The 26,774-nt window shown below is 37.8% G+C and overlaps 1 protein-coding gene across 1 annotated transcript in view; it reads left to right on the top strand.

Moving 5' to 3' along the window:
- PLG (plasminogen) overlaps positions 1–26,774 on the top strand; it is a 107,713-nt gene that overhangs the window by 2,284 nt on the left and 78,655 nt on the right. The window contains 18 exon segments of the mRNA XM_062573052.1: positions 5,438–5,536; positions 7,827–7,897; positions 7,900–7,932; positions 8,143–8,257; positions 9,164–9,303; positions 10,017–10,021; positions 10,330–10,445; positions 10,562–10,680; positions 12,133–12,295; positions 13,528–13,658; positions 14,399–14,561; positions 16,057–16,223; positions 17,048–17,199; positions 19,650–19,743; positions 21,299–21,431; positions 22,665–22,805; positions 23,190–23,296; positions 24,423–24,568. Coding sequence (XP_062429036.1) covers positions 5,438–5,536; positions 7,827–7,897; positions 7,900–7,932; positions 8,143–8,257; positions 9,164–9,303; positions 10,017–10,021; positions 10,330–10,445; positions 10,562–10,680; positions 12,133–12,295; positions 13,528–13,658; positions 14,399–14,561; positions 16,057–16,223; positions 17,048–17,199; positions 19,650–19,743; positions 21,299–21,431; positions 22,665–22,805; positions 23,190–23,296; positions 24,423–24,568 — 2,095 coding nt within the window.

Below are 26,774 nucleotides of genomic sequence, written 5' to 3' on the forward strand. Positions count from 1 at the left end.
AATTCTTCCCAGTATCCTATTATTCTTTGATGGCATTTTTGCAGAACATGAGGGATACTTTTACCTCAGTAATCTACTTTATAAAGCATTGTTGATTGTTTTCCACTGTACTGTATTTGAAGGATTCTTCTTCCTTCTGTAGGTAAAAGCTCCTACTCAGCCATGAGCATCTGAATCTTTTGAGGCAAAACTCAAAATTTGGACTGTTGAAAGCCTTTAGGTATTTCCTTTCAGCAACTCTAAATTTCTGAGTTTTAAGCAGCTCTCTCATTTCAAATTCCATCTTCTGATTTTTCAGTTCAAAAATGCAGTTAAAATATTTACCAATGGAATCTTCTTTTCTGGAATCTACATCTTTGAGAAGATATCTGCATATTTATTATTTTATTATTTAAATTGAAAGTTGTTCTCTAGTTTACAGTTACGGGGAATAAAATTCCTATCCTTACCCTTAAAAAGCTTACGAATTCTCTGCATTCTGTTCCACCTCAGAATGCTACAGAGAACAAGCCAGCAGCCTCCTCTTCATATCTGCATTGTTTTCCTATGTAGCAACCCCCGGATTGACTGTTTGAACTCAGTAAAAAAATCTTACAGGAAAAAAAATCTTATTTTACTTACAGCAAAAAAATCTCATTTTTTTCTGACCTTTTTTCCAAAGCTGAAGTTCCCAGAGTGTGCATTATCTTTATGCTCATTTAAGTTACCTGATATCCAGTAATACCATAAATACTTGAACAGCTGAAATATTTGAGAACACTTGGTATATTGTCAGTGCAGAAGAGGCAAAACATTTTAAAATGGCAAAATTAGTTTGTCAAATAAAGTATTTATATTCTCTGAGAGCTTTAAATTATTAAACCATGTTTCTTGAAACTTGTTTAAGAAGGCTTGAAAGAGGAAATGAGGCATGGAGACATGGCACAGGGCTGGGGTACAGGGCACAGGGATATCTGTTTTGGAGCTAGTGGTGGAATCTGTCCCATCCTTGTTCCAAGTGCTAGATGACACAACTTCCTGGACTGTTGGGAGTACAAAGAGCTCAGGTCCAAGATACTAGAATATTTCAGAGAAAAATATGATTCTCTGTTCTATCCCTCTGCCCTGCAGCAGAGCAGCTCTTTCTACATCAGTCCTAAGTCGTCTTTTCAGACGACTCTTTGGACCTTTCTTGTTCTTACTATGGCAGGTTTTTCTTCGCGTCTGTCCTGAGTCTTTCAAACATGAATTTAAGCTTACCCATCATGTGTGCAGAACCTCTTAGAGATTTCAACGTTGCTATTGCGTCTTCCCACTGTCCCAGAACTGCAAGTTTTGTCTAGACAATACAAAACCTATTTCTTCCAGTCTTTCTTCATAGATGATGTTTCAAGATATCTGACCATTTTTATTGGCCTCTCTCAAACTGTCTTTTGAAGTGCTGTGCCAAAACTAGACACAGTTTTGATCTTAACCCCTCTTCAGCTGATGAACAACTGGAATGTCCTATTCTTTTTCACAAAACTGCTATTCATCTAGATATTCTCCACTTCATATTTGCATAATTGTGTTTTCTGGAGAAAAATAAGGCCTCACACTTCACTTTTTCCCATGTCATCCTTCCAGTTTGTCAAGATAATTTGGAGTTCTAATCCTATCTTCAAATATACTTGAACATGGCCCAGCTTTGAGTCAATTTTAATTATTCCCTCATGCAACTTGTCAGTGGACACTCTAAGTGCTAGAGTGTCTGGCTGGTAAAAGAAATTTGACCTCAAGATGCCAGGATTGTTGTGCAGTTTACAGAATTTTCAGTCCTTCTTTTTTGAAACTGCAGTGCATCAGGTGCAGTTGCGCAACAACTATACGCTGTCAGCCAAAGGACAACTGAATCATTATGTACTACTTTCTAACCCTCTGTTCTGCTGGTTTTTCCCATCTGTGATGAGTATATCGACTTCTATCTTCACTTGACATCTACTTCCTTGGACTGATGCATTTCTTTTCTGTCTGTAGAGCTAAGGATTTCCACAAATGAAAGACTTGTTTTAAAAGGGCACTGAGACTCCAGGCAGAGTCTGACTCTAGTGAGACTTTGTACGCTACTAGGCTTTGCCAGGTGTTTTGAATTTTCAGTTCAAAAACCACCCAAACAAAAAGTAAAACAAACCTGATATTTGGTGATCGTATTAGAGAAATTTAGCTTAGACAGAATTCATTCTAAATTCTCTGACCTTTCACAGTCTTGCAGACAGTTTATCTGACTCCTTCCCAATTTACATCAATCCTTGCTCTTATATGTTTGTACTTTCATGCCATCATTACCACAATGTTAGAGTAATGAGGATTCAGAAAAGCCTTCCTATTGGAGTAGTGTGTAAAGGATGATTTTATAATGGAGTTTGAGAATTTTTGTATATTACCTATTTAAATCTATTATTCCTTGGTTATCATTCTCTCTTGTCTTAACCTGACTGAGAATTCTTGTGCAAATACAATTTTTCCAAACAAAGGATGTAGTCATCTGAGTAAGGCAAATTGAATTGCCGTTAAAATCAGACTGCAACATGGATGGGCAAACAAGTCTGGCTGTATGATTAGGTAATATTGTCCTTAGTTAAACAAAATGAGGCATAACAATGTCAGAGTAACAGATATTTAGTAAAACGAGAGTGCCTTCACCTTTCCTAGCATCCAGTACAAACATGTGAATATTATTTCGTAACATCTTACGTTCCAGGTGATATTGGAGATTTTAAAAAAGGAAAATTAAACTGAGGAAATCATTAACTTCTTTCACCACATCTGTTTTTTTATGCAACTGCAACTCCAGCAGGAATTTGTGAGACTGAGCATGAACACACACAGCTTCCAGCACCAACCTGCTGGGCCAAAATGAGGATTAACAAAGCCATCTTTCTCTGTCTCACATTTCTGTGCTCTGGTAAGATTTCTTTGCCTTGCATTTGAATTAGGGAAGTTAAAACCAAATATTTTCAAAATCAAGTTTGTGAAATCAGGTTCTGATTTTCAGGCTTATCGACCAATTGCCACAGTCACTGCAAGAGCTTCAGACTTGTGATTGCTCAGACTGCTAAAAAAAATTTCTCATCCTTGAGAAATATCTCTTGTAGAGGGTGGCACATACATGAACATGGATGCTGCACTCCTAACAAGCTGGTGCAGGTTAGGGATGAGTTTAAGATACAGAATTTCAAGTTTCATCTGAGTAGCTAATATTCCAGGGTTTCAGAGACGTGTAAGCTCCTGAGTTCCTATGAAACACTTCAGTTTCAACTACATTTACAGCCAGAATCCTGCTTCATTCCTCCAGAGTTTAGATGTCCTTAAATCAGCTTTGAACCAGTTATGTGGAAATATGAATTGGTATAAATATTATGTATTATACATTGTATTTAACATAAAAAAGTATATAATATAATGTATATTTTAATCTGAAAAATATTTTCTGTTCTTCTGGTCCAGTAAGATTTATTACTAAAATACTTCTTGATTTTTGTGAAAACTGAATACAGAGTACCAAGCTTAAGAAGTCAAGTTGCAATCAAACTTGAATGAAAATTGTTGCTGGTTGGGACAGTGCTATATGTATGTACTCTGTTACCCAGAGTAACTTCTCTGTTTATCTGTTTATTAGCTACTTTGGGGGAAGGGATATGGTCTGAACAAGGACATCTTTCTGATGTTCTTAGGATTAGACCATTGAAAGTCTGCTACAAAACTTGTTTAACTGCAAAACTCCATTTAACTGCACTGAAATGTGGGACAGGCCCTGAATCTGTTTATTGTCTCTGTTACTATCAAATATTTCATAGTTTAGCAGCCCTACTTTTAATTCACCTTTTTTATTTATTTTTATTTTATTTTTTTTTTTTTTGAAATCCAAACATTTAAAAAAACAGCATGAACAAAGGCACAGACTAGTCGCTCTTTTGTGTGACTCCATTTTCATATGAGGCTTTCTTGTTGCTAATTAGAATAGGAGCAATAATAGGCTTTTAGAAGATTAAAATATAATTTGCAGTTATTTAGATGTTGCAGAATTTGTCTTTCAAAGAAATATAAGCAGATTTATAACAAATGATTAAACAATTTATAACAATAGCTAAACAATATGGTAAACTTTTCAAGGGATACATGTTACATCTAAGCAGATCTGTAAAAGCTTTAGTAAGTATTCCAGCAAACACAGTACACAGTCATCTTTGATGTAGTATCAGACAATATGTTTTCACTTAGACATTAGATATGTCTGTATTTACTACTGTAGCTACAGTTTTAAGATATAGTAACAAGCACGTCAATGCACTTTTTAGAGTTATGTAGTAATTCAGAGATACAGTATGACATAAACATACAGAAAAATGATAAACTATAAGAGGAATGTGCTGGGGGGTGATAAAAATGCAGTTACTGTATTTAATCAGCTTTCTTATTTCTAGTTACTGAGGTATAGGGCCTCAGTGTCTTTCAAACACTTTGGATTAATTCAAGCTCATTTCTAAAAGAGATACTGTAAGGTGAATATATCAGCTTACAGTTATGATTATCCCATTTAGTTATCCTGTCTTATAATTGAATGGCTTAAAACTAGACTGATGCATGTTACTTATCTTTTGAAATCAGTTTTTAAAATTTTTATTTTGTAGTCTTTGTCAAGCAATTGTATCAAGCACATTTTCCTCTTCCTGCTGCTGTCTGGAGATACATTTTAAGTCTCACTCCCACTTGAGTATGCATGCCACCCAGATTCTCTTATGTTCAGCTCGAACTAGCTAGAATGCACATACCTTTACGAGCAAAAAAGGATGAGTAGCAGAACTGGAACAGTTTTGAAGAACACATACAATTTAGGATTAGCAATGGGGAGAATCACAGGTGCCTCACAGAATCCACTGCTCTATAATTCTGCAACTGGATGGTGGCTTACTGAAGCCAGCAGTATTCTATCTCACTGTTTTAAGTACTTCTATGGTCCTCCTTGCTATCATGTTTGATTACTTCGTAATTTTCCAAATATTTATCCTCATTATCCCTCTCTGAGCCAGGCATTTAAAAGATGGGGAGCTGACATGCATGGAGACTCCTAGTGAGATATAAAACAGAATAGTGCCTAGTCCCAGGGCAGCAATTGGGAATACCCCTCTGTTTGCCCTGTTCTGAGCTCATATTTATCTTTAAAAACAGTACACTGTATTACTGAAAGCTCTGCCTTTGCCCTGCCTTCTCTCTTGTTCCCTATCACCTATTCAAGCAATACTTCCCTGTACTGTTTCCAGAAAACTGAGTTTATTCAGAGTTTGCTACCATTAATACAAAATGAAAGAAATTACATTTTAACACAAAGGCTACATTGAAAGTGTAATGTAAAGTCACAAAGAGTCAGAAACAGTAGCGTGCTCATTTTTCTATATATTTTTTTCTTTAATAAAAAAAGAGAGGGAATTTGGATAAATGCACATCAACATTTTTATAAGGCAAATACTGCAGAAGAATGTGCAGCACAATGTGAAGATGAAAAAAGTTTTACCTGCAGGTAATTTAGATGTGCTATTTCTGAATATTCTGCTTTATTTTTTTTTTCACTGTAACTTTTTAAAGTTTTCTAAGGAATGTGATGCATACCAAGAAGTGACCACCTGGGAGATGCAGATTAGGAGAAAATATATGAGAAGGGAGATTAGAAAAACTGTTTTTAACATCAACATGTATTACAGGAAAATATTTTGCTGTTTTGATGAGGAATATGGTACACTGAAAAATATTTTTGTGAAGATTCCTTCACAACTTTTTTCACATAATAACCTGAAAGAAATATGTTATTCAGAAAATGAGATATCAGCAATGCTGTGTTTTTTGCACTTATCACATTACCATTAGGCTCAAGTATTCAGCACTTTAGCATATGTGGAATAATTTCATTGGCCATCCAGTGTAGAGAAAACAATGAGGGTTGTGGGTTTTTTTTTTTCATTTGTTTGTTTGTTTTTCACCTGAAAGCTCTGTGTGCTTGTTTGTAAGGTTAGTACTGAGATTTTGATGCCAGGTTAGAGCAGGCGATGGCCAGCCTGTAGCAGCCTCCTTTTTTCTTCTGTGTTAGTAAAAGTTATTGTTACTTGTGTTATCATTAGTATTGTCGGAGCTGACTGTGAGTGGGGCTAGACGTGTGGTTTAAAGGAAGACTTTTGAATCGCAATAGGTGGCTGTCTTCATTGCAGGTCCCTCCTGTAAGGCAGCAGTGTCTTCTTTTCTGAGCTTCAGGAATACTTAGTCTACCACATCCAGAGGAAGCTTTTTTGAAAGAGATGAACTTTTTGAATTCTTTCTGACTATATGTTTTTCTATACCCAGATTTAATTCAAGGCAGCAATAACTTGCTACAGGGCTTCTAAAGCATTTTATAACTGGCAATCATTTTCAAAAAGGTTGAAAACCTAGCATCAGCGAGATCATCATCTTTTTTAGAGGATGCAACCGTAAGAGATCACAGAAGTCTCTGCTTTTGGATCCCACCCTTCTTTCAGGCCAAGAGAGGACAAAGAACTTGAGCAGCACTTGTGCAATTTTGTCTTAGAAGAGGTCCCAGAAATTTCTGAAGAAATATTAAGAACACACATTTACCTTTTACAAATTGGCTGTATCTTCTCGTTCACTGCTGTTTATCAGCTTTGTCCAATATTACCTGTTCAGGAAAAATCACTTGGGCCTGGCATCATGTATATAAATATCTTAAAACAATGGAAGAATGAATGAGTGTTTGGGTATCGGAAATCAAATAAATAGTACACATTTCAGAGAGGAGATGATATCTTAATGAAAATGCTTTGAGAGTCAGGTTGATACTATAGTGTGGGGAGATTTCCCACTTGTGCATTCATCCATACGTATTGAACAAGATATTCTTAGTCTACTTAACCATAAACATTTTACAATATTTATAACTTTGTCCAGACAGGGCAAAAAGTTGAGCTTAAGTCAGACTCAATTAACATGATCTAGCCTATGTTGATATAAATATAATGGCATCTCATAATGTGGTACCCAAGAAAAAATGACATTAGCTTAGTTTCTGCAGGCTTACTTGCAATCTAGTCAGTACATAGTACAGACAAGAAACAACATTTCCCAAGACAGAAGGTTTGACAATGACATAAAGATGCTATCAAGATGTAAATTTGGGTCTGGATTTACAGTGCATTATGACTTCCTGAAAATTTCTCATGTTCTTAATGCGAATTAAATGTAGGTTAGTTTTTCTCTTGTCACTTTCTAATTTGGATAAAAGGATTACACTGCTTAATACTGATCAGATACTTGGAAAATTTGTTTCTAATGGAGGTGGTTAAACATTCGAACAGGTTACCCAGGGAATCTGTGAAATTTCCATCCTTGGAGATATTCAGAACTCAATTGGATATGGCCCTGAGCAACCCTTATCTTGCTTAGCAGTCGGCCCTGATTTGACCAGGAGCTGGACTGAGACTTCTATAGGTCCCTTCCCACCCAAATTATTCTGTGATTCCCTGATACTTTGCATTTGCTGGGGTAAAAGCACAGACAAAAGCAGTAACTATGAGTAACTTAAGAAGCAGCTGTAAGTTCACAGCCTAGCTTACAGTACTGTAACTTCTTCTTATATCCATGTCCTTTCGAAGCTAAGACCAGTTTGGGCATTTGGGAGCAAAAGTCACTAGTGAAAATATAAAGCCTGACTCTGAAACACAATGTACAACATCCAGAATAGATTCTAAAAATGTTCAGAGGATAACAGTTTGAACGAAGTGACTTACTACTCTTCACCTTCTCTCTCCTTTCAATTTCAACAGGGCCTTCCTATTCCTCAGTAAAAATCAATGGTGTTTAACATTGTCTAAAACCTCCCAGACAACACAGATTTTCCAAGAACAGATTCAGTTCTCTATGAGAAACAAGGTATGTGAACCCCTGTAATAAGTTTCCTGATGTACTTCGTCTATATCTCTAATTTCCTTTTATTAACAGTAATGGGAAAACATTCACATTTCTGTGGGTCCAGATGTCTGAAACATGTTAAATATAGCTGATTTGCACATGCACAACACCTGTTAGGTGAGATATGTGTAACTTCTAATACAGATTCGTTAAAAGTATATTTTATTTCAGTTTATCTTCTCGAGTGCAAGAAAGGAAAGGGGAAGGATTACAGAGGAACAGAAGACAGAACTCGGAAGGGTGTGCTGTGCCAGAAGTGAGTGGATAGTGTGCTCCACAAATCGAAGTATGGTCTTCTCATTTTTGTCCAAATTTTATGAGTGATTTTTTCTGAACTATCCATAACCAGTGTGCTTTAAACAATTTTACACCACAGATTGTCAAAGATAGATATTCACTGTTGAGTTTAATTTGTAATGAATAATTTCCTCCTTATATCTCTCACTCTGAGTTTTAGCCCTTACAAAAAACAAAGAGAAACAAAACAAAAAAGAAGCAAGACAAATATGCTTTTAAGACATTGTATAACTTGTCTCACTGTAATTACAATGATATTATATGCTACCAATTTTTGTAGTCCTTGTTCAAGCAGTAAACTCACTTGGAAAAACTAACATGAATGAAAATTTCATCCTTAACTTAAATGGGGCCAGGACTTCCCTTTCTAGGTACGATATAGTAGTGAAACTGAAATAGTGTCATTCTATCCATGACTCTGTCCCCTGATAATATTTTATTGTTACTACATGAGAAGTGTGCAAGAAGATCTAGCTGCTCTCCAGGTAGATTCATGCAGCATGACATCCACGTTACTCTCCGTTCCTTAGTCAGTGTCCTCTTGCTGTATCTTCCAAAAAAAAGTTCTCATGTGAACTGTTACTCTTGCAAACCTTGTAGGTTAGAAATGATAGCTACAACATATCTGCTGCATGAAAATATTGAAGAATCCTTTGAGATTATTGTGTTTCCTGCAAACTGTGGACATGAGACTGTTGGTTCTTCAGTGACATCCCAGTAGCTATGGAGAGATTTCTAATGAGAGCTTATAGAATAATATTCGTATAGCAGCTTCAGTTCCACAAGAGGAGTATCCATTTTTTTCGCTTTTAAGTTGCATGGGAAACCCAAAACATCTGAAAAACAAACAAAAAAAATCCTTTTTTTCATTACGGTATTTATCCTTCTATTATAGCTTTATACCTGAAAATTTCCCTCATGCGGGGTTAGAAGAAAACTACTGCAGGAATCCCAATGGAGATGCAAATGGACCATGGTGTTTCACAACAGATCCTACTACCAGAATAGATTACTGTAGCATACCAGAATGTGAAGGTCAGAGTATATATGTTCCTTCCTTCCATTCTCCTCATTATATTCTCTACAATGATTTTGATTTTCTTTTTAATCTATATTTAAGTATGTGAGAATATTCAGATTCTTCTATGATTCAGATTCTTTTATTTTGAATTGGGGATTTGCTCTAAATGTAAATTTAAATAAAACTAGACTTGAAATGAAAATTTTCACCATAGAGACTGTTTCCTGGGTTGTGTTAAATTTGTGAAGTAATTTTATAGATATAAAGGGACTGCAACTAGAAAGGTCAAAATTATCTTTGAAAAAGACAAATTTAATAGATCATATACAACACTTTAATTGAGAAGATTGAAGTTGTTGATACAGACATAGAGCAAAACTCCACCATTAAAATGTTGTTTGGTAACGTTTGGTCAATATAATGAGGATGAGGTTACAATGTGGATAAATTTCAGGGATCCAATATTCACACATAGAGGAATGAACTTTGATTTGGCCTCTCCTTAGGATAGAGCTCCTTCTTTTTTGCCTTGCTATATTTTGTCCTGGCAATATTAAAAAACTAAGCTGCAACACTTGATTTATATTCAAGGAGAGAAAAAACTAATCCAGAGAAGTTGGATCATCAAGGTCACACTCACGAGTGTGAAGAAAGAGTGTTAGTGATTTATGGATTCCATAGCTCTCATGGATAATCTTGCTATTCTTCAGAAGAAGCTATTTTGAAGTAGAAGCATCTCCAGTAGGTCAGTGATCCCTAAGAGCTCCTTAGAAATCCCCTTTCATATATACCAAATAAAAAATTGTAGATTTACAATATTTTTATTTTTTAAATATGTATTTTAGAAAGGCAAATATTGTAAGTGTAATTGATTAACAACCGTCACCTAATAGGAAAAAGAATCTTTTTATTTTTGCAGTGTTTTTTTTCCTGTCCTTTAACTTTGCCATTTGAAAGGATTTTTCAGCTAATAGCCAGGCCAGTGTGAGAGTTCATGGGCCAGCTCTAATACTGACTTTCCGCCTTGGTTCTATAGTGAGTGCATGCAGTGTAATGGTGAAGACTACCATGGAAGAGTTTCCAGGACAGAGTCTGGATTTGAGTGCCAGCACTGGGATGCCCAAGAGCCTCATTCTCATGGATATCTTCCTGAAGGGTGAGTCACAGTCAGTGCTGAATTGTCCCACTCCTTCCCACAGTGCCTGCAGCCAGTCTAGTTGCTGCAGCTCACTCGAACTGACTCACAAGCTTAACTGACCTTCTAATGGCCAGTTTTCCAGAGAAGGACCTGAAGATGAATTTTTGCCATAATCCTGATGGCGAACTTTGGCCCTGGTGTTTCACTACCAGCCCCACTAAATGCTGGGAATATTGTGACATTCCTCGCTGCAGTGAGTCTGACTTTCAGCAATTACTCTACGGGCTGCATTTCACACAACTGCAGGATGCAGCCCTCCCATCAGAAGACTATGGAGTGGAAAGATGAGAAATCAAAGTTCTGACTACCCCAAGAAAATTTTTGGAACCAAAGAAGGTGCACATTAGTGAGAAAAAGTGACACTCAGTTTCTGCTACATTGATTTATGTTAGTCCATTGAGGCCGCAGTTGTCACACAAGTATTACAAAGCACGGCATTGTCAGAGAAATACGTCATGAAGACCCTAATTTTTCTTCAACAGTGTTATTTTTTGGCATAGCTGAGGAGGGTGTCAGTCCACTTAAATCTCAGAAACACCAAGTTTTACTTTCCACTTGACCTGCTAACTTGTGGAACACCCATGAAAATACCATGGCTTCGTTATGGTGTTTGTTTGCCTAGTGTTAGACAACATGGGATAAATCCTTGCCTTTTCCTTAGTGAAGATAGGTCCTGAAAGACAAACTCAGGCCTTGAGGAACTAACAATGTCATCTTTAAAGTGGCTGTTTGCACTGAAGGACAAACTAATGCTTAGATCCTTAATCATATCCTCGTATATCTTAGTAGTGCTTCTTTTCTGACTTTAAGAGGAAACATACTCACTAATGGAAATGACTATTTATAGTCTTCTCTGAAATAAGAAATAAAATTTAAGAAACTGTTACATTAATGATTTTAAAAATTTAACAAGATTTTTGGTACAAATTATATTTTTACAACCACATTTCCCCCCCAGTGAAACCATAAGTGGAAGAAAAATATGTATGTATTTTCATTTTCAGGAAAAATAACTAAATAGCTACAGACTTTCACTCTTTTCTGTTCAATGCCTTTCTGATGCATCTACCTTTATGGCTTCCCTAGAAATAGTCTTGAAGTTTGGATCATAGACAGCAATTGCATGTGCCAGTGTAGGCACTTCAGTCTTTTTGATTTCTTTCTTCCTTCCTCCTTGCTGCTAGGCTGCTTCACTCATGTTGAAAGCCTTTCACTCCTTGTTCTGAGTATCCTCATTGGCTCTCTCTTCTTTTCTCTCTCTCTTTCCTCTGCAGTGTCTCTCCTCATATTCTTGGGTCTTACCCTTGCTTTTTCCAGCTCTCTATAACTTCTTTCCAGTACTGCCACTTTTTCACTTTCCAGCTCTGCTCTCGGGACTGGTGCAGTGGAATCAGGTTCAGCATGGTCTTGTTGCTGCCTGATAGCTGCGAAGAAGAAGTGTAGAACACACCTCAGGAACTTTATTTTTTACCTCACATCACTCCTTACCCCCTCCTCTCCACAAAGTCAAAAAAAGCCGTAGCTTTCCAACAATATCACTTCTGCAGAAAGAAAAAAATTGTGTGTTCTGCATGATGCAAAGCTTAACCATGTATCTGTATCTACCTGAGGCATTATTTCTATTTTGTTCTTTTTCCTTGCACAGTTACACCCCCATCAACTTCTGGACTGGGCCACCAGTGTCTTTCAGGGAATGGAAAAGATTATTGTGGCAGGATAGCCATCACTGAATCAGGATATACCTGTCAGTACTGGAGCACTCAGTTCCCTCACAAACATGGGGAAACTCCTGAGAACAATCCCTGCAAGTAAATGAAACACCTTCATTAGTTAAAGGCTGTACCATTACCAAGAAAGACTTATCATGAAATGATCCTCACAGAAATGTCTGTGAATGTGATGCCAGGTCTCTTCCTTCCTATTCTACTTATTACTCCTGTTTGACTCTTTCCTTTGATACTGCTCTTTCTCTCTTCTAGATTATTCTTTTGTCCAGTCAGCTTATTATCAGATATTTAAGCCTTTTTTACCGACATTCAGAGTTTTCCTACTCTTCCTTTCTCCATTCCAGCCTGTCCTGTATCCTTCCTGGCTAGCTAGTGTTCAAGGTGGTGCTATGGTTGGTCTGGGTGCTTCAGAAACTGTAATGTCCAATTCAGATCTTCTGATTACCCCCCTTTTTTTGGATCATGTAGATATGCTTGCTATGCAGCTTTAAAATAGGCAGCACTGATTTTAAAATACTCCAAAATACTCTTAACCTTTGGTTAAGATTTTTTTGGTAGCAGTACCATTGGGCCACCACTGTGCAGCAAGCCATTGGTTAAGGCAGTCTGTATGTGGGAACGCTATACACTATCCTATTTAGGTACAGGAACAGAGCATATACTGAGTACTTTCCTAGCCTTCTGTGATTAACTGGTGTTTCGTTGTCTTTGGTATTTCTGTCTCTCTCCTAACAATACTGTCTCACTTCAGCAAGTACTTTTCTAACGAGCAATATGCTTTGAGACATAAGAGAGGGGAGGAAAGGAGAAAGTTGTGTTAACTTTTGGAATGGGATGCTCTGGGGCTTCTTTGTCGTCTGTTAAGGACTTATACACTCTCCAAATCAGAGTATGTTCCCACATAACCGGTCCAGCACAAAAGCCATCAGCGATTGGTCAGAATTTTGAAAATAAACCAGTCTTACTGGACTGGTCAGCTGCCAGTGTAAAGACCTTACAATAAGAATATTTTAGTGCATGCCTTTACGGTGCAGCTCCTGGGCTAAGAGCACAAAAGAGAAAAGCTCAAATATGAACAATTCATTATATAACATTCAGCCATAAAATACTTATTACTGAGTTTGTTGACCATTTCCAAAACAGTAGTATACTGAAATAATGGGACATGCAATATGGGATAATGTTTTACCTATGTTGATGAATGTCCAGTAAGTGAAACATTAAACAGGTCAGGAAAACAGTTTGCTCTTTTGTATGTAGCTAGCTTAAGATTTCCAAAATGCTGTTGTTTTTAGTCAATGTTTCCATTTCAGGGGTTTAGCTAAAAATTATTGTAGGAACCCAAATGGTAAGAAGAGGCCCTGGTGCTATACCACCAACAGCACAACACGATGGTAGTATTGTAGCATCCCTCAGTGTCTACAGACAGCATCACAAATCACTGGTAAGAATAGTATAACCCATGCTACAGCAACAGAGAATCTAGTGGAAGGTGATCATTTGTGTTTTAAAAATCTCTACTAAAATTCTGCTTAGTGGTATTGTTTGTTTATTGATCTTGTGGGCATGCTGCAAAGCTTACTCAGTCATGAGTAGAAAATAGGACCTTTTTGTCTCAGGGGAAATGAGAGTGAAAGTTTTAAGTCTGCTGATTGAAAGATTAGAGAGTTCTAGTCTTCTTTTTACACGTAAGTAAATACAAGAAGATATTAAAAACAAACATGTCCAAAGATTTCTGGTGAAAAATGTCTCTGAATATATTTGGGAGGAAGAGGGGGAGGGGGATGAAAATGGGGATGAAAGGAGAAAAAAGCAGTAAAAGAATAATGATCCATTTTTTAAATCCTAAACATTAATCTCCTACATCTAACTTAAGGAAAGTTAGATTTGAAGAATTTTTAGATCTATTTGTGTGTACCTTTTGATTCCCTCATCCAAACAAATGTGGTGTGCAGAAGCAAAATTTAAATGCAAATACTCCTGTCAAGTACCATCTGGTGCATGAAGGCTTTCCAGACATCCTTACATATGCTTTCTGTTTTTTTATTCTCAAACATTTCTGCAACTGCTTACTATTCTGTCTGATTTTTCTAACTCACTTTTACCTCTCTCCAGAAAAGTTTTTAATTTTAAATTTAAGCATATAAATAAAATTAAAGGACTGATTTCCGTTGTTCATTATAGATGATGATATGCCAAGGTAGTTTGCAAGTCCAGAGGAGTGCTATCGAGAGAGAGGCCTAGATTACCGTGGTACAGCTTCTTTTACTATCATAGGAAAGAAATGCCAAGCTTGGAATTCAATGTTGCCATATCATCACAATAGAATGGCAAGCACTTTCCCAAAAGCATACATTTATTTTGCATTTTTCTGTTGTGTTAGCCAGTTGTTCTCACTGTACACTTGATTATCTTACAGTAGTTAAAAGTAGAAGAGAATATCCTTGTTAAAAAAATGACACTTTTCATTATTATTCTTCTAAGCCAGAAAATTTATTATTTGTCCAAGCCTTAAAAATGACCTTTTGGTCTTTTTTTCTATGACATTTAAATTGTGGACTAAATGTAAATAAAAAACCATCCTTTTAAATTGCCCTTAAAAAATTTAACAGTTGCCATTACTCTTCAAGAACATATGCAAGAACAGTCATTAAGGCAGATGGCAGAATATCCACCTGCTTTCCAAAGCAGTCTCTTTATTAATGTTTGAAAGAGCTGCCATAGCCTTTAAAGCTGCTTCAGTGAGTAACAGATGGAAGAATTCAACAGCCGAGATATTTACCAGTGGCCTGGACCATTTTTATATGGGAAACCCAACACATTGGCTACCAACTCCATCCTTAGTTGTGCACTGGAATAGAAATAATGAGACTAATAAAAATATCTCCTTTCCAGCTTCTGTAACACTGACTCCTGTCCTCTTTGATCTAGCCACAATATATCAGTTTCAGTAATCATAGTACTGCAGTCCTCTCATCTGTCATTTGCTTCACAAATCCTTTCAGTGCATCTTTACTGCTTCTCAAGTAAATCTCTATTCACACTGCCTACAGCTCATTTCTTTGTTCTATCCCATCCTAAATCACACTGTTTTGATCAACTCAATTATTATTTTTGTGAAAAATTTGTTTGTGAAACTCTTGGAGATTTTGTCCCTCTTCTGATTCAGGATGGAGAAATTATCTGAACTCTTTAAAAATCTTAGGGAGAAGACCATTTCTCTTACCATCCCATCCAACCTTCACTTTGCAAACCCTTATGTGAGGAAATGCTCACTGAATTCAGCAGAACTATTCCTTGGTAGTAATCCCTAATCAAATTCACATGCATATGTATTCACTGGTCCTAAAAGTTAGAAGGGACAATTCTGTTTTTTTCTCAATTTCTGACTCTGGTAAAATCATTCTTTTTAATCTTTGTGGTAAGCTCCCAGTCCTAAAGGACACAGATCAGTTTAATTGTGTATTAAAATGAATGGATATTTTCTGCATTGCATATATGTTCTAATGATTGTTAATAAAGACGAATATTACATCATCATACATTATGCAGCTAGTCAGACTGTTTCTATAACCTGCAGTCAAGACTCCACAAACATTATTAGTTTTTATCAAAAATGAAATGGACAGCTATGCTGTTGTACGATATACACCTTGCTGTTTATACCATATCAATAATTACTTATTTCTTTTTATTTGATAGTGATCTGAGTTTTGTGATATATAATAAAAAAACAAATTTGTACCATTTCTGTATTTTGCACACTTCACCTATTCTCTGAAATATTCCCATGCATTTTTAGAAGGCTATATATGAATCAAAGTGCATTGTATTTATATTTCTAGGGATCTGAGAGAAAACCATTGCTGGAACCCAGATAATGATATAGCCCCTTGGTGTTACACTACTGTTCCTATTGTTAGATGGGAATGTTGTAATCTGCAAAAGTATGACTATGGAGGACACCTTGTTTCATCTGAACCATCTTATTCAACACTAGAACCAGACCACTATATGGTCGGGCCATACCTTTACATTGTCTTTTATAGGTTCTGTTCTCTGCTCAAGTGCAGCTAACATTTTGCATTAATCTGCAACAAATTATTAGTATCTCTGCTGAGGATCTTATTTACCTTATATTTTGCTTTTTCTAATTGAAAACCTTATTGACAGAAGCTATGGTTTACATATGGTAAAACGTTGCAAAGGGCAGTTGTGTTTTGAAGAAGAGAGGTAGAACAAGATAAAATATTTCATCCTGCAAGGTACTAAGTACTCTGTGCAACACTTTGTAGGAACATTCTTTGGGTTTATAACATAGCTGCTAATAGGCACACATCCAGAGCCCTGCCTTTTGCAATAGTGAGAACCATCTGAGTCTAAACTTTGCTTTTAAAAATAATTTCTAATTCTTGTGGCTGAAGAGAAAAACTTGAAACTGTGACAACTCTGACACAAACAACAAATTAATATCTGCTGATGATGGCAAAGAATCTGAAGTAATACCTGTAGGAAGCAAGAACTTCTTACATTTTAACTCTGAAATGGGTCACTCTAATACTAACTGTGTAAGAACCAGTATGATGGAGTCTTTTCAATATTTCTGCACTATATGTGATAATTCATAACATCTCCAAATCAACAAATTCTGTGAACTGACATTTTGTACAGACACATGCTTCAATAGAATTTTTCTCAAAGTATCACAGGTCAAAAAAACTTCTTTACCTAAGCAGAAGGGAATGAAATAGTTCCATCTGCTTATTTGCATTTATCTTGGAATTTTACCCAATGATTTACAGCAAAGCATTATTACTTTTTCTCCTCCCTTTACAGAGTGTATTATTGGCAATGGTAAAGATTATCATGGTGCAGTCATGAAAACTAGAAGCGGCAGGACTTGCCAAGAGTGGAGATCTCAGGAGCCTCATTAGCACAGTTATCTCACTCCAAAGACTCATACAAGATCAGGCCTGGATAAAAATGTAAGCAGCTGTTAATGCAATATTTTCATCTAATATTGCCTCCCTCCACTCTGACATGGACATCAACTGTCAGAGAAACAAACTCCATGTCCTTCAAACAAAGGACACTTTGTTCCAAAAATCAGACTGGCATGGGTTGAATAGCTTCTGGGCAATAAGGAGGATGCAAAAAAGCTTACATCTTCTGGCATGGCTTACATCTTCTCTACAGTGGGATATACCTTACCTGAACTAACAGCCTCTGCTTTTCAAGGTTATAGTCCAAGATTACCAATTTTGAAACCTCTGTGGTATCTGGTTGAGAACCATAGCAAGACAGATCAACCATTAAGTTTACCTCATCACATATTTTCAGCTCTTAAGTATGTTCTTCACAGGGGTTGGCTGTCATCATTGAAGCTATCTGATCTCTGAGGATAAAATGTGATGAGAAGAAGAGGATCTGCAAGAGCAGATCTGAAAATCCTGGCAGCCTCCCTGGCGCTTTGTCTGTGACAGTAAATTAAATAAGGCCAGATCAAGGGCCATATCTCAGCTCATACCTATACAGAAACACAGGCCTCATCTGCACTGCTCTCCAGGAAAATCATAGACTGTACCAGCCACCAAACCATGCCTTGTCACTGTTTGAAACAGTGCTAGTCAGTCTAGCCCAAAGCCATTACAGGAAATATACTAAGAATTAAACAGCTTACATGATCATGGGGCACAAGCCCAGGCTCTGGACAGGCTTAATTTATTAGTATAGACATAGTCTTTGCCCCTCTTAGACAGACAACAGATGACCTGATGCTGAAATCATTGTCAGTCAAGGATCAGCGTAGGAACACTCTAGCACTGGAATGAGTGGGGCACATGAAGAAGACTATACACCTTTTCTCTGCAAGTTAGCAGTATATTCACCTCTGGGCATGGACACAGATCAGCTCTGGGGGGTGGTAGTAAATGTAAACGCTGAGGTGAAGACTGCCTTTTGTGTGTACTTCCAAGTCAGCAAAAGAAAATATGACCTTGGCACTGTGTCAGCTGGTCCTAAGAGCCTGCAAGAGTGGCAGCTGAGTTCCAGGGAAAAGGACCCCATTAGGACTGGGGACTGCACCAGGGCAAGGGAGATGCCTCCAGGCAGAGCTACAGCTTACTAATCTGGAAGCAACTTCAGAATAAAAAATAAACATTTGGCCTTTCACAAGCTCACTGAAAGAAAACTCTTAATGAAAGAGAAAATAAAGGGAAGGAGGAAGGTAGAAGTCTCTGAAAAAAAGGCAGTGCTGCTCACAAAACATTCCCTTTAAATACTGCAAGAGAAAAAAGCTTTCAGATTTAGTGTTTGTTATGCACATGTATTTATGTGCATTTGGACAATACATTATACTACCAGCAAGTGACTTTCTTTTTTTAACTTGGATACAAAATACTCTAGAAGAGACCTTCTTGTATTTTTCATAGGAAGCCTGCTCTGTGGTCATTTTGCACCCTGTGGAGGGTACATCCTCCTGCCTATCAAATGAGCTTATCTTTGGAACTTATTTCAGATACTGAAAGAAGTATAGGAAGCGGATTTGGCTGTAATGTGGGTGGATGATAAGATGACCGATGAACTAAAAGGAAAAGATCCAGGTCTGATTTCCAGCTGACATAGTGAACTGAGATGAAACGCAGAGTTCCATACATTTTTCTAACCTAATGACATCTTCTTTGTATAAATAACCAATTGAAACACTTCCCTCCCAATGAACTCCTCTGTCTTTCAGCTCTATAGTATGAAAGTCTTTATCCTAATCCACTGGTTTTATGCACAAGAGCCCATAAAAGAGTTAAAGCAAATCTAGAAACCCTCTCAGTCTTTCCACAGCTAGCAGAGGATTTTGCACACTGCTCGGACCCTGCTATTTAAAACATTGATGTGGCATTTGAAATGGGTGGGCAAATGATGCAAATTAAATGCATAGTGTTTCCTTGACTCTTCAATGTATGAGTTCCATTGGACATATCAGGGCAAAGCCCTTTGCTACTTATCCAATGCTTTGCAAACTGAGCTGAGTCTGAAGAATTCTCAGTGTTGAGCTGACTCTTATTGAATTAAATGGCATGAGGGCTAAGCCAACACTCAGTGTGTAGTGAAAATCTCGTTCTCTGTCTAGTTGTAATTCTCAGAAGTCGTTAGAACCCAGGACCTTCAGGCTGCCTCTGCTGACCAAATATTTCCTTGATGATGGCAGAAGTAGAAATTTTACTTTTATCTCACATTTTCTTTTTAATTAACAGTTTTGAAAAAAAAATGAAGCAAATAATTACATGTCAAGAAGAAAGAAGAATCTATCATAAGCAAAAAAAATGTGGGAAAACTGTTCAAAAGTTAAATTTTGTGTTAGTGCTAGATGTAAAGTAAGAATCAGGAAGTATTTGTATCCTGAAGTTGAGTCTTTGTGTTCTTTTTTTTGTTGTTACAGTATTGCAGGAATCCTGATGGAAATGTTAATGGACCTTGTTGCTACACAGCAGACCCCCAGAAAATCTGGGAATACTATGAAATTCCCAAGTGTGGTAATTATTATTTCAGAATCATAAAATCATATAAATATTGATTAGAAAGTAGCACTAGATTGTCACCAACAGCAGGTCAGCTGTGGCTTGGTTTCATCAGATCCTGAAAGCATCTGAGCATGGGGATTCCACAGCCTTCCTGGGACCTTGCCCAGTGCTGCAACACTGGCCCTAATTATTTTTTTTCTTCTTCTCCAAATGGAACTTTCCAAGTCAGTATGCGATCGTTGCCCCTTGATATGTTCTTTGGCACTACCAAGCAGGTTTTTTTGCAGCTTCCTTCAAATAGTTGTAGGCTGCTGTAGGACCTTACCTTACCCTTCTCTTTGCCAGACCAAACAAAACAAACTCCCTCTACCTCTTCTCATGGGCCACATGCTGTAGGCCTCTGACCCTCTTGGTAGGCTCAGCTGGATTCCCTCCTGAACCAGTAACTCAAAAACAGACACAGTATTTCAGATGCAGCCTCATCGGTGCTAAACAGAGAGGAACAAAACCTCCCTTTCTCTACTTCCCATGTTCCACTTCAGGTGGTACAGTATGAAGTCTGCTTTATTCTGTCTGAGAGCATACTGTTGGCTCCTGTCCTTCCTACATTTTCTGTAACCCACAGACAATTTCCAGATCCTCCTCAAACAGTTGCTTCCCAGCACATGGGCTTCAGACTTCTTCCACCCCAGTGCAAAACTAGAGGTGTGTGTCAGCCACTTCCCTAGTTTTAATTCACCCTCCAGTTTGATGATGGTACAGTCGATGCCATTGTTCAGGTCAGTAATGAATGTACTAACAATATGGATCCCAGTTTTGGCCCTCTGGGAAATTCTGCTTTGAGCCCCGAGGTCCCCCAGTTTTCAACTCACCTGACAATCTACTTGTCCAGCACACAGCTCCTCAGACTCAGGTTTTGTTCTTCCTTTTGAAAGTCTTTTATGACAGCTGTGAGGGGTAGCTTCATTTTTCAACCCAAACCCAAAGCAATCTAATGACAGCTATAGATTTGAATTAGGTCCACATGCAACTGATAGAAGAACCTGCCTATAATAAATATCCAGCTGATCATACTAATGCAAAGGACACAGTAAAGAGTCATTATTTGTCTCTGAAAATCAATACAATATTGTTTCTCTGTCCACCTGGTTTGTTCGTGTAGTCAGTTTGCACTGCATTGTAATTTTAATAACCCTAACCAAACCCACAAACTCAGCAGGAAGTGTGAAGTGCGGTTGCAAATCTTACCTTCATTGCTGCCATGCTGTTTGAAGTAGCTACTGCATTTTTATGAATGCTGTTACTTCCTGATCATTGCTGTCCAAATGATACCTATTTAATTCAAAGTATTTTGTGGGAAATTGCTATGTGGAAAGTGACATCTTGGCGACAAACTTCTTGGTGGAAGTGGCATAATAGCTTTTGTTTATTTGTGTTTTTTGGTTGGCAATTATCTAGATGAAGAGTGAACAACTAAAAAGGATGAAGATTATTCCTTCGTCTCTTAGATTTGGTTGCATTTTGAATGGTTTGAAATTCTTTAGTGTGATTACTTTTCATTCTGTAGCTCCCTTTCAACAAGAATGTGGGAAACCGAAGAGGAATCCCAAACAACGTCGAAGGATTGTGGGTGGATGTGCATCCATGTGGATGGTGTCAGCGCCACACCCTTGGCCCTGGCAAGTCAGTCTTAGGACAAGGTACTCCATGTTACACTGCAACATTATGAAATATCAGGGGACAAAGCAACAGAGATTAGAGAAGGTGTTATGTTATGGTGTATATCCTTCTGGAGAGCACCATTGGTCTGATATTAGGAGCGTTTGAAAGGACGGGGAAAAGGATTTTGAGAATTTATCAATAACACATTTTGTGTTGCAATGGTTATGGATAATTGAATACCAGCCTTCAAGTCATATGAAGTCTTTTATCTTTATTTCAGTACCAACATACACCTTTGTGGCAGTACTCTGATAGATCCACAGTGGATTCTTACAGCAGCTCATGGTTTGGAAAGGTAAATGTCTTCCATGGCAAGCTTTATGTTTATATGAGAAGGATTTCATGAATTTCAAGGAAATAACACTAAGATTCCACCAACATACCTACCTACCTACCACAAGCTACTTCAGTTGTGCAGAGAAGAAAAGATGATGGAATTTGTACTGGGACACTGTCCTACAAACCTACTGACAGGCTCCATCTTGCGTGTCTGTGTCATGATAGGCAATGCCAGACTAAAACAATCTTTCATTGTGCATCTAGGCAGTCTCTGTCCCCTCTGCTCTAGGGCTTAGCTAACTCATTTGACTTGACATTGGGACAGAATGGAGGAATATTCATAGCATCAAGCATCAGTCTCCTCTGAGAAGCAACACAGCTTGGTGCCTGCCACTTCCCTTCTGAGATGCATGTTTGATCCTAATACAAACATGGGACCAGTGAAGAGAGCAATGAAGTTTGCTGGACCATACTCTGTGCTGAGGCCCAGGCCATAGGTACAGTCTATGTTGGTATAACCTCAGGTTTTCTGGTTGCTTTAATCTTGATCCTACAAGAGCAAGGCATAATTTAATGCTGTTATCACTTTTGCCCTTTTGCCTCTTGAACTATGAAGATCAGATGTAGAACTGATCACGTTTGCTGCCTCTGACAGGGCTTGGGAACATCACAGATATCCAAAAGCCTCTGGAGTTTTGATTCTGCCCACTAAGCAAGAATGCTCTGTGCAATTTACAGACACACGGGGTGAACATTAAAAAAAGGCAGGCATTTATTTTGTTGAGAGGAAAAAATCTGTTCTTCTGTCTTGTTCAGCATACTTCTACAAGGAAATGTTCACATTTATCAGGGATGGAGCTCTGGGCACGTATAAAAATGTGATTGTGCATAATAATGTGTTTCAGCTCATTGTGTGCAATTATTTCTTACAGGTCATCAATGCCTTCTTCCTACAGAGTCTTCCTTGGACTACACACAGCAAAGACTGTAGAGCCATCTGTGCAAATCCAAGAGGTTAAGGGTATATTCCAGACACTGTATGGGGCAGATATTGCCTTGCTGAAGTTGAGCAGGTACCATTTCAATCCCAGCATTTCTTTTCAACTCCTTTTTCCTGACCTCACAAATAAACTTAAGTGGATATAGACTTGAAAAGTGGCTGTTGACACTGGTACATGGAAAGAATATTCCATCTCAGAGCCTGTGAGGTTTGATTTACCAAGGCATGGAGCACAGACAGCTGCCACTGATATAAATGTGAGATGAGAGTTCAGCTTGGGTTATTAATTTACTCCCTATTATTGCATGAAACCATTTCATATGATCCATCCATGAAACTAAAACAATCAGATGTCTTGCTTCTCTCCCACCAGTCTTCTTTTAAGACATAGAGTGCAAGTGGATCAATGACAAACACACACTAATGGGTATATATCTTTGTGGATGTTCCTTTTCAGTCCTGCAATGATTATTGACCAAGTTATACCTGCGTGTTTACCTGAAGAAAATATGATGGTAGGAAGTGGAACAGAATGCTTTACTACTGGTTGGGGAGAAATAAAAGGTGAGGCACAGTCAATGTAGCTGGGAGTTTAATAGTCTTGGCAGGATTTGTACAGCTGGTCTCCAGAATTTTTACACCCGTTGTACAGGGAAAAACAAATGTGTGTACTTAACCTTTTACATAAATTAAAGATTATTGGTCAGTGTCAGTCCTCAAGCAATCCCACATACACTGAAAATCGAAAGAAAAAAAATCAGAGTGAATGAAACCAGTGAAAACAAGCAGGATCACCATCTTTCCAGAGTAGTCTTTTCCCTTTAGCTTACTATTGCATAGATTCCACATCCCTTTTGTACACTGTTTGGCCACAGATAGGAAACCCCATCATCACTTTAGTGTGTACCTGCAGCATTCACCAAAATATCAGTGAATGACATTAACTGGAATTTACTGTGGCACAGGTGGGGTGAAAGTGAAAATAAGATTCTGTCACATCAGCTAAAAAACCTGAGGATTAACAATGGGTCAGAGCAAAAGCCCCATCTTTGAAAATTTTGCAGTTTGTGAAAAGTTCAGTTCATTATCCAAGCTTTGTGGCTGGAAACTCACTGTTCAAAGAACTGAATGGAAAATCTATACTTGAACTCGTTTTTTTTCCTCAGCCTTGGAGGTAGAATAAATCCAAACTTACTGCTGAGCCTGCAGTAAGGCATTTCTCCAGTATTAGAACTTGTCTTATTATTATACTGCTGTAGATTAAAAGCAAACGATATTTCTCTGAGCTTTCATCAATCTCTCCAGCAAAGAGAGGATCTCTGTAAAGTTGTCCTTGGTTTTATAATCCAAAGGGTACTTTCTTTTTGAATTTCTGAATGTTTCCAAGTTTAAGTTTAATAAAATTTAAATAACTTCAAAATACATACAGACTGATGTGTTTTCTTACTCCCCCTCATCTGCAAATCAGATGTTTTTCTGTTACCTCTTGCTAAATCACTTCCAAGGACTATTCTATCTCACAGCCTATGAGATTTATGCAGTAAGGCATAGAATCAGCTCCCACTGATATAAAAATAGGATGGGAGGACAGGTTGGAGGACAGATAAATTTTCTGTCAGTACTAAGCTCTTGGTAACAGTCTTTATTTTTGTAGTTTATATTTTTTTTGTTGGTTGTTTATTTCCAAAAGGTACAGGTCGAGAGTATGTCCTAAAACAGGCCAGTTTGCCCATGTCTGAAAATAAAGCATGCAATAACTCTGAATTTCTGAATGGAAGACTCAAAAAGTTTGAATTCTGTGTTGAGCCCATTAATGCTTGCCCAGATACCTGTCAGGTAAGAAAAGCCTAGGAGGATCTAATCAGTCACCTCCTATTCTCATTGCAAGCCTGTAGAAAGTACATTGGTCTTAGAATTTTACTTTTCTAGTTCTTTGGTGCTCTCAGTTCATTCACTTATATCCTGTATCATTGTTAATGATGGTACTTCAAGTTTCTGCTTGATGCTCTAAGCAAATCAAATTATAGCTTAGTTCTGTGGTTTAGTACTTATCTTATTCCCTGACAGTACTTGTTGCACCCTCCATTTAAAATGTAAGAGTTGAAAGGTACATACAGTGCCTCTTCTCCCTTTCCTAGTGCTAGAACTAGATGTTCCCTAGACACCATGAGTGTCTGTAATGTTGTAGACACTTGGAATAGAAATATGAAGATTGGCACGAACAAATATGAATGGAAACGTGTATGTGTAAATGCCAGGAGAAGAGCAGAACAAAGGTTAAAAGGATAACGAAGGACATCATTCCTAGTAACAAAACTGAGGAACATGCTGTTCCTGTCAAACCGAGAAGGCCTATGCTGTGGTAAAGACCACAGCACAGACAGCCTGTCAGTGGAAGACCCATCTGATAACAGAAGGAGGAAAATAAAGTTTAGCACATCACATTCTTTTTTCTGCTAACCCATTAGGAAGACAGAGTATAGAAGAGGACCACTCCATAAGAACTGTTGACTACTACATAATGTAAAAGATCTTTGCAAAAACTAGTTAGTCATCGCCAATCGGAAATACTGTGAGATGTGATGAGGACTCTGTAGCCACTGTCCCTTGTTCTTCATGTTGCACATCAGTAACCCTGACTGGACTGCCTGGATGCGTACATCTTGGTGCTTGTGTGTATGTGGGTGTAACAGTGTAAGCAAATTAAATCTGTGAGAGGATGAGTGTGAAGGGTAAAATCAACTCATTTAGAGATTTTGTAAGAATAATCACTTCCTCTTCCGTAAGTTCTCGCACTGAGTTTTGTTCCAATCCTGCAGTGTGGATTACAATGTAGTGTAACGATAGCTGTGAATAAGCCAGGGTAAGCACCCGAGCTGCAGCATGGGAGGGCTCATCAACTCCTGCTCAGCACTGCACTAATGCTGCTACCCAGGAGAGGAGTCAGCATCTCCTCCAAACCTGAACTGTAATGCATGAACTACTATCTCAGAGCAGCTCAAGAGTAACTATGCCAGATGCTGCTAAGGCTAATTACTTCAGTTCTGTTTCTCGTTCAGGTGATTACCCTGTTTTTTATTCCAGAGCAGAGTTCAAGGCTCTTTTGAGTGAGTCACATACCTGGCAGAGACAAATAGATAGACAAAGTGGATCGTAAGTGAAGAAAAACAATTTGATTCATTACATTTTGATGCAGAAATAACTCCTCACTTTATTCCACAAAAATTTAAAACAAAAATATGAAATGAGATGAGATGAGACGAGACGAGACAAGATATGACAAGATGAGGCAGGTTTAGCTCAGTTGGTTAGAGTGTGGTGCTGCTAATGCCAAGGTTGAGGGTTCAATCCCCGTACGGGCTATGCCGAGGGTTGGACTAGATGATTTGCAGAGGTCCCTTCCAACCTTATCATTCTGTGATTCTATGATCTTTGTTCCTGATTTCGAGATGAGATGAAAGGATTGGTCTTAGTTCCTGGCTGTCTCCAGAGCTCTTGATAACACCCAGATCTACAAGGATTGTCTAACAGACAGGGAAAACTCTTTCCTAGTCGAAGTTCAGTTTTTTTTTTATTTTTTTTGACATTTATTTTCCTTGTACAGCAGTGGAGATATATTCACTCCTCTTCTTTGCCTCCTATTTGCATATTACTGATTAGTGATGTGCTATCACTAACATACTGACATTCTTTCTTCTTTAGGGAGACAGTGGAGGACCTTTAGTTTGTCTTGTCCAAGACAGATTTGTCCTACATGGAATCACCTCTTGGGCATTTGGTTGTGGCCTTTGTCCAAGTTTCTAGTTATACTTCTTGGATTAAGAATATAATGGGAGCCATCTGATCCTGGAAGTGGACTGCCCTTGCCTGGAAAGCAGTATGCACCTTAGAATTATGAGATTACAATTACATTAAATTTTAAGAATGGAAAATAAATACAAAATAATAATAAAATAGATATAATCAATTATAAATTATTGTAAACTGACATTCTTTCGTAAGTAGCCAAACTGATGGTTTGTTTCCTTCTTTCAATATTCTC

The sequence above is a fragment of the Rhea pennata genome, chromosome 3 (genome assembly GCF_028389875.1).
Source record: "Rhea pennata isolate bPtePen1 chromosome 3, bPtePen1.pri, whole genome shotgun sequence".
Lineage (NCBI taxonomy): Eukaryota > Metazoa > Chordata > Aves > Rheiformes > Rheidae > Rhea > Rhea pennata.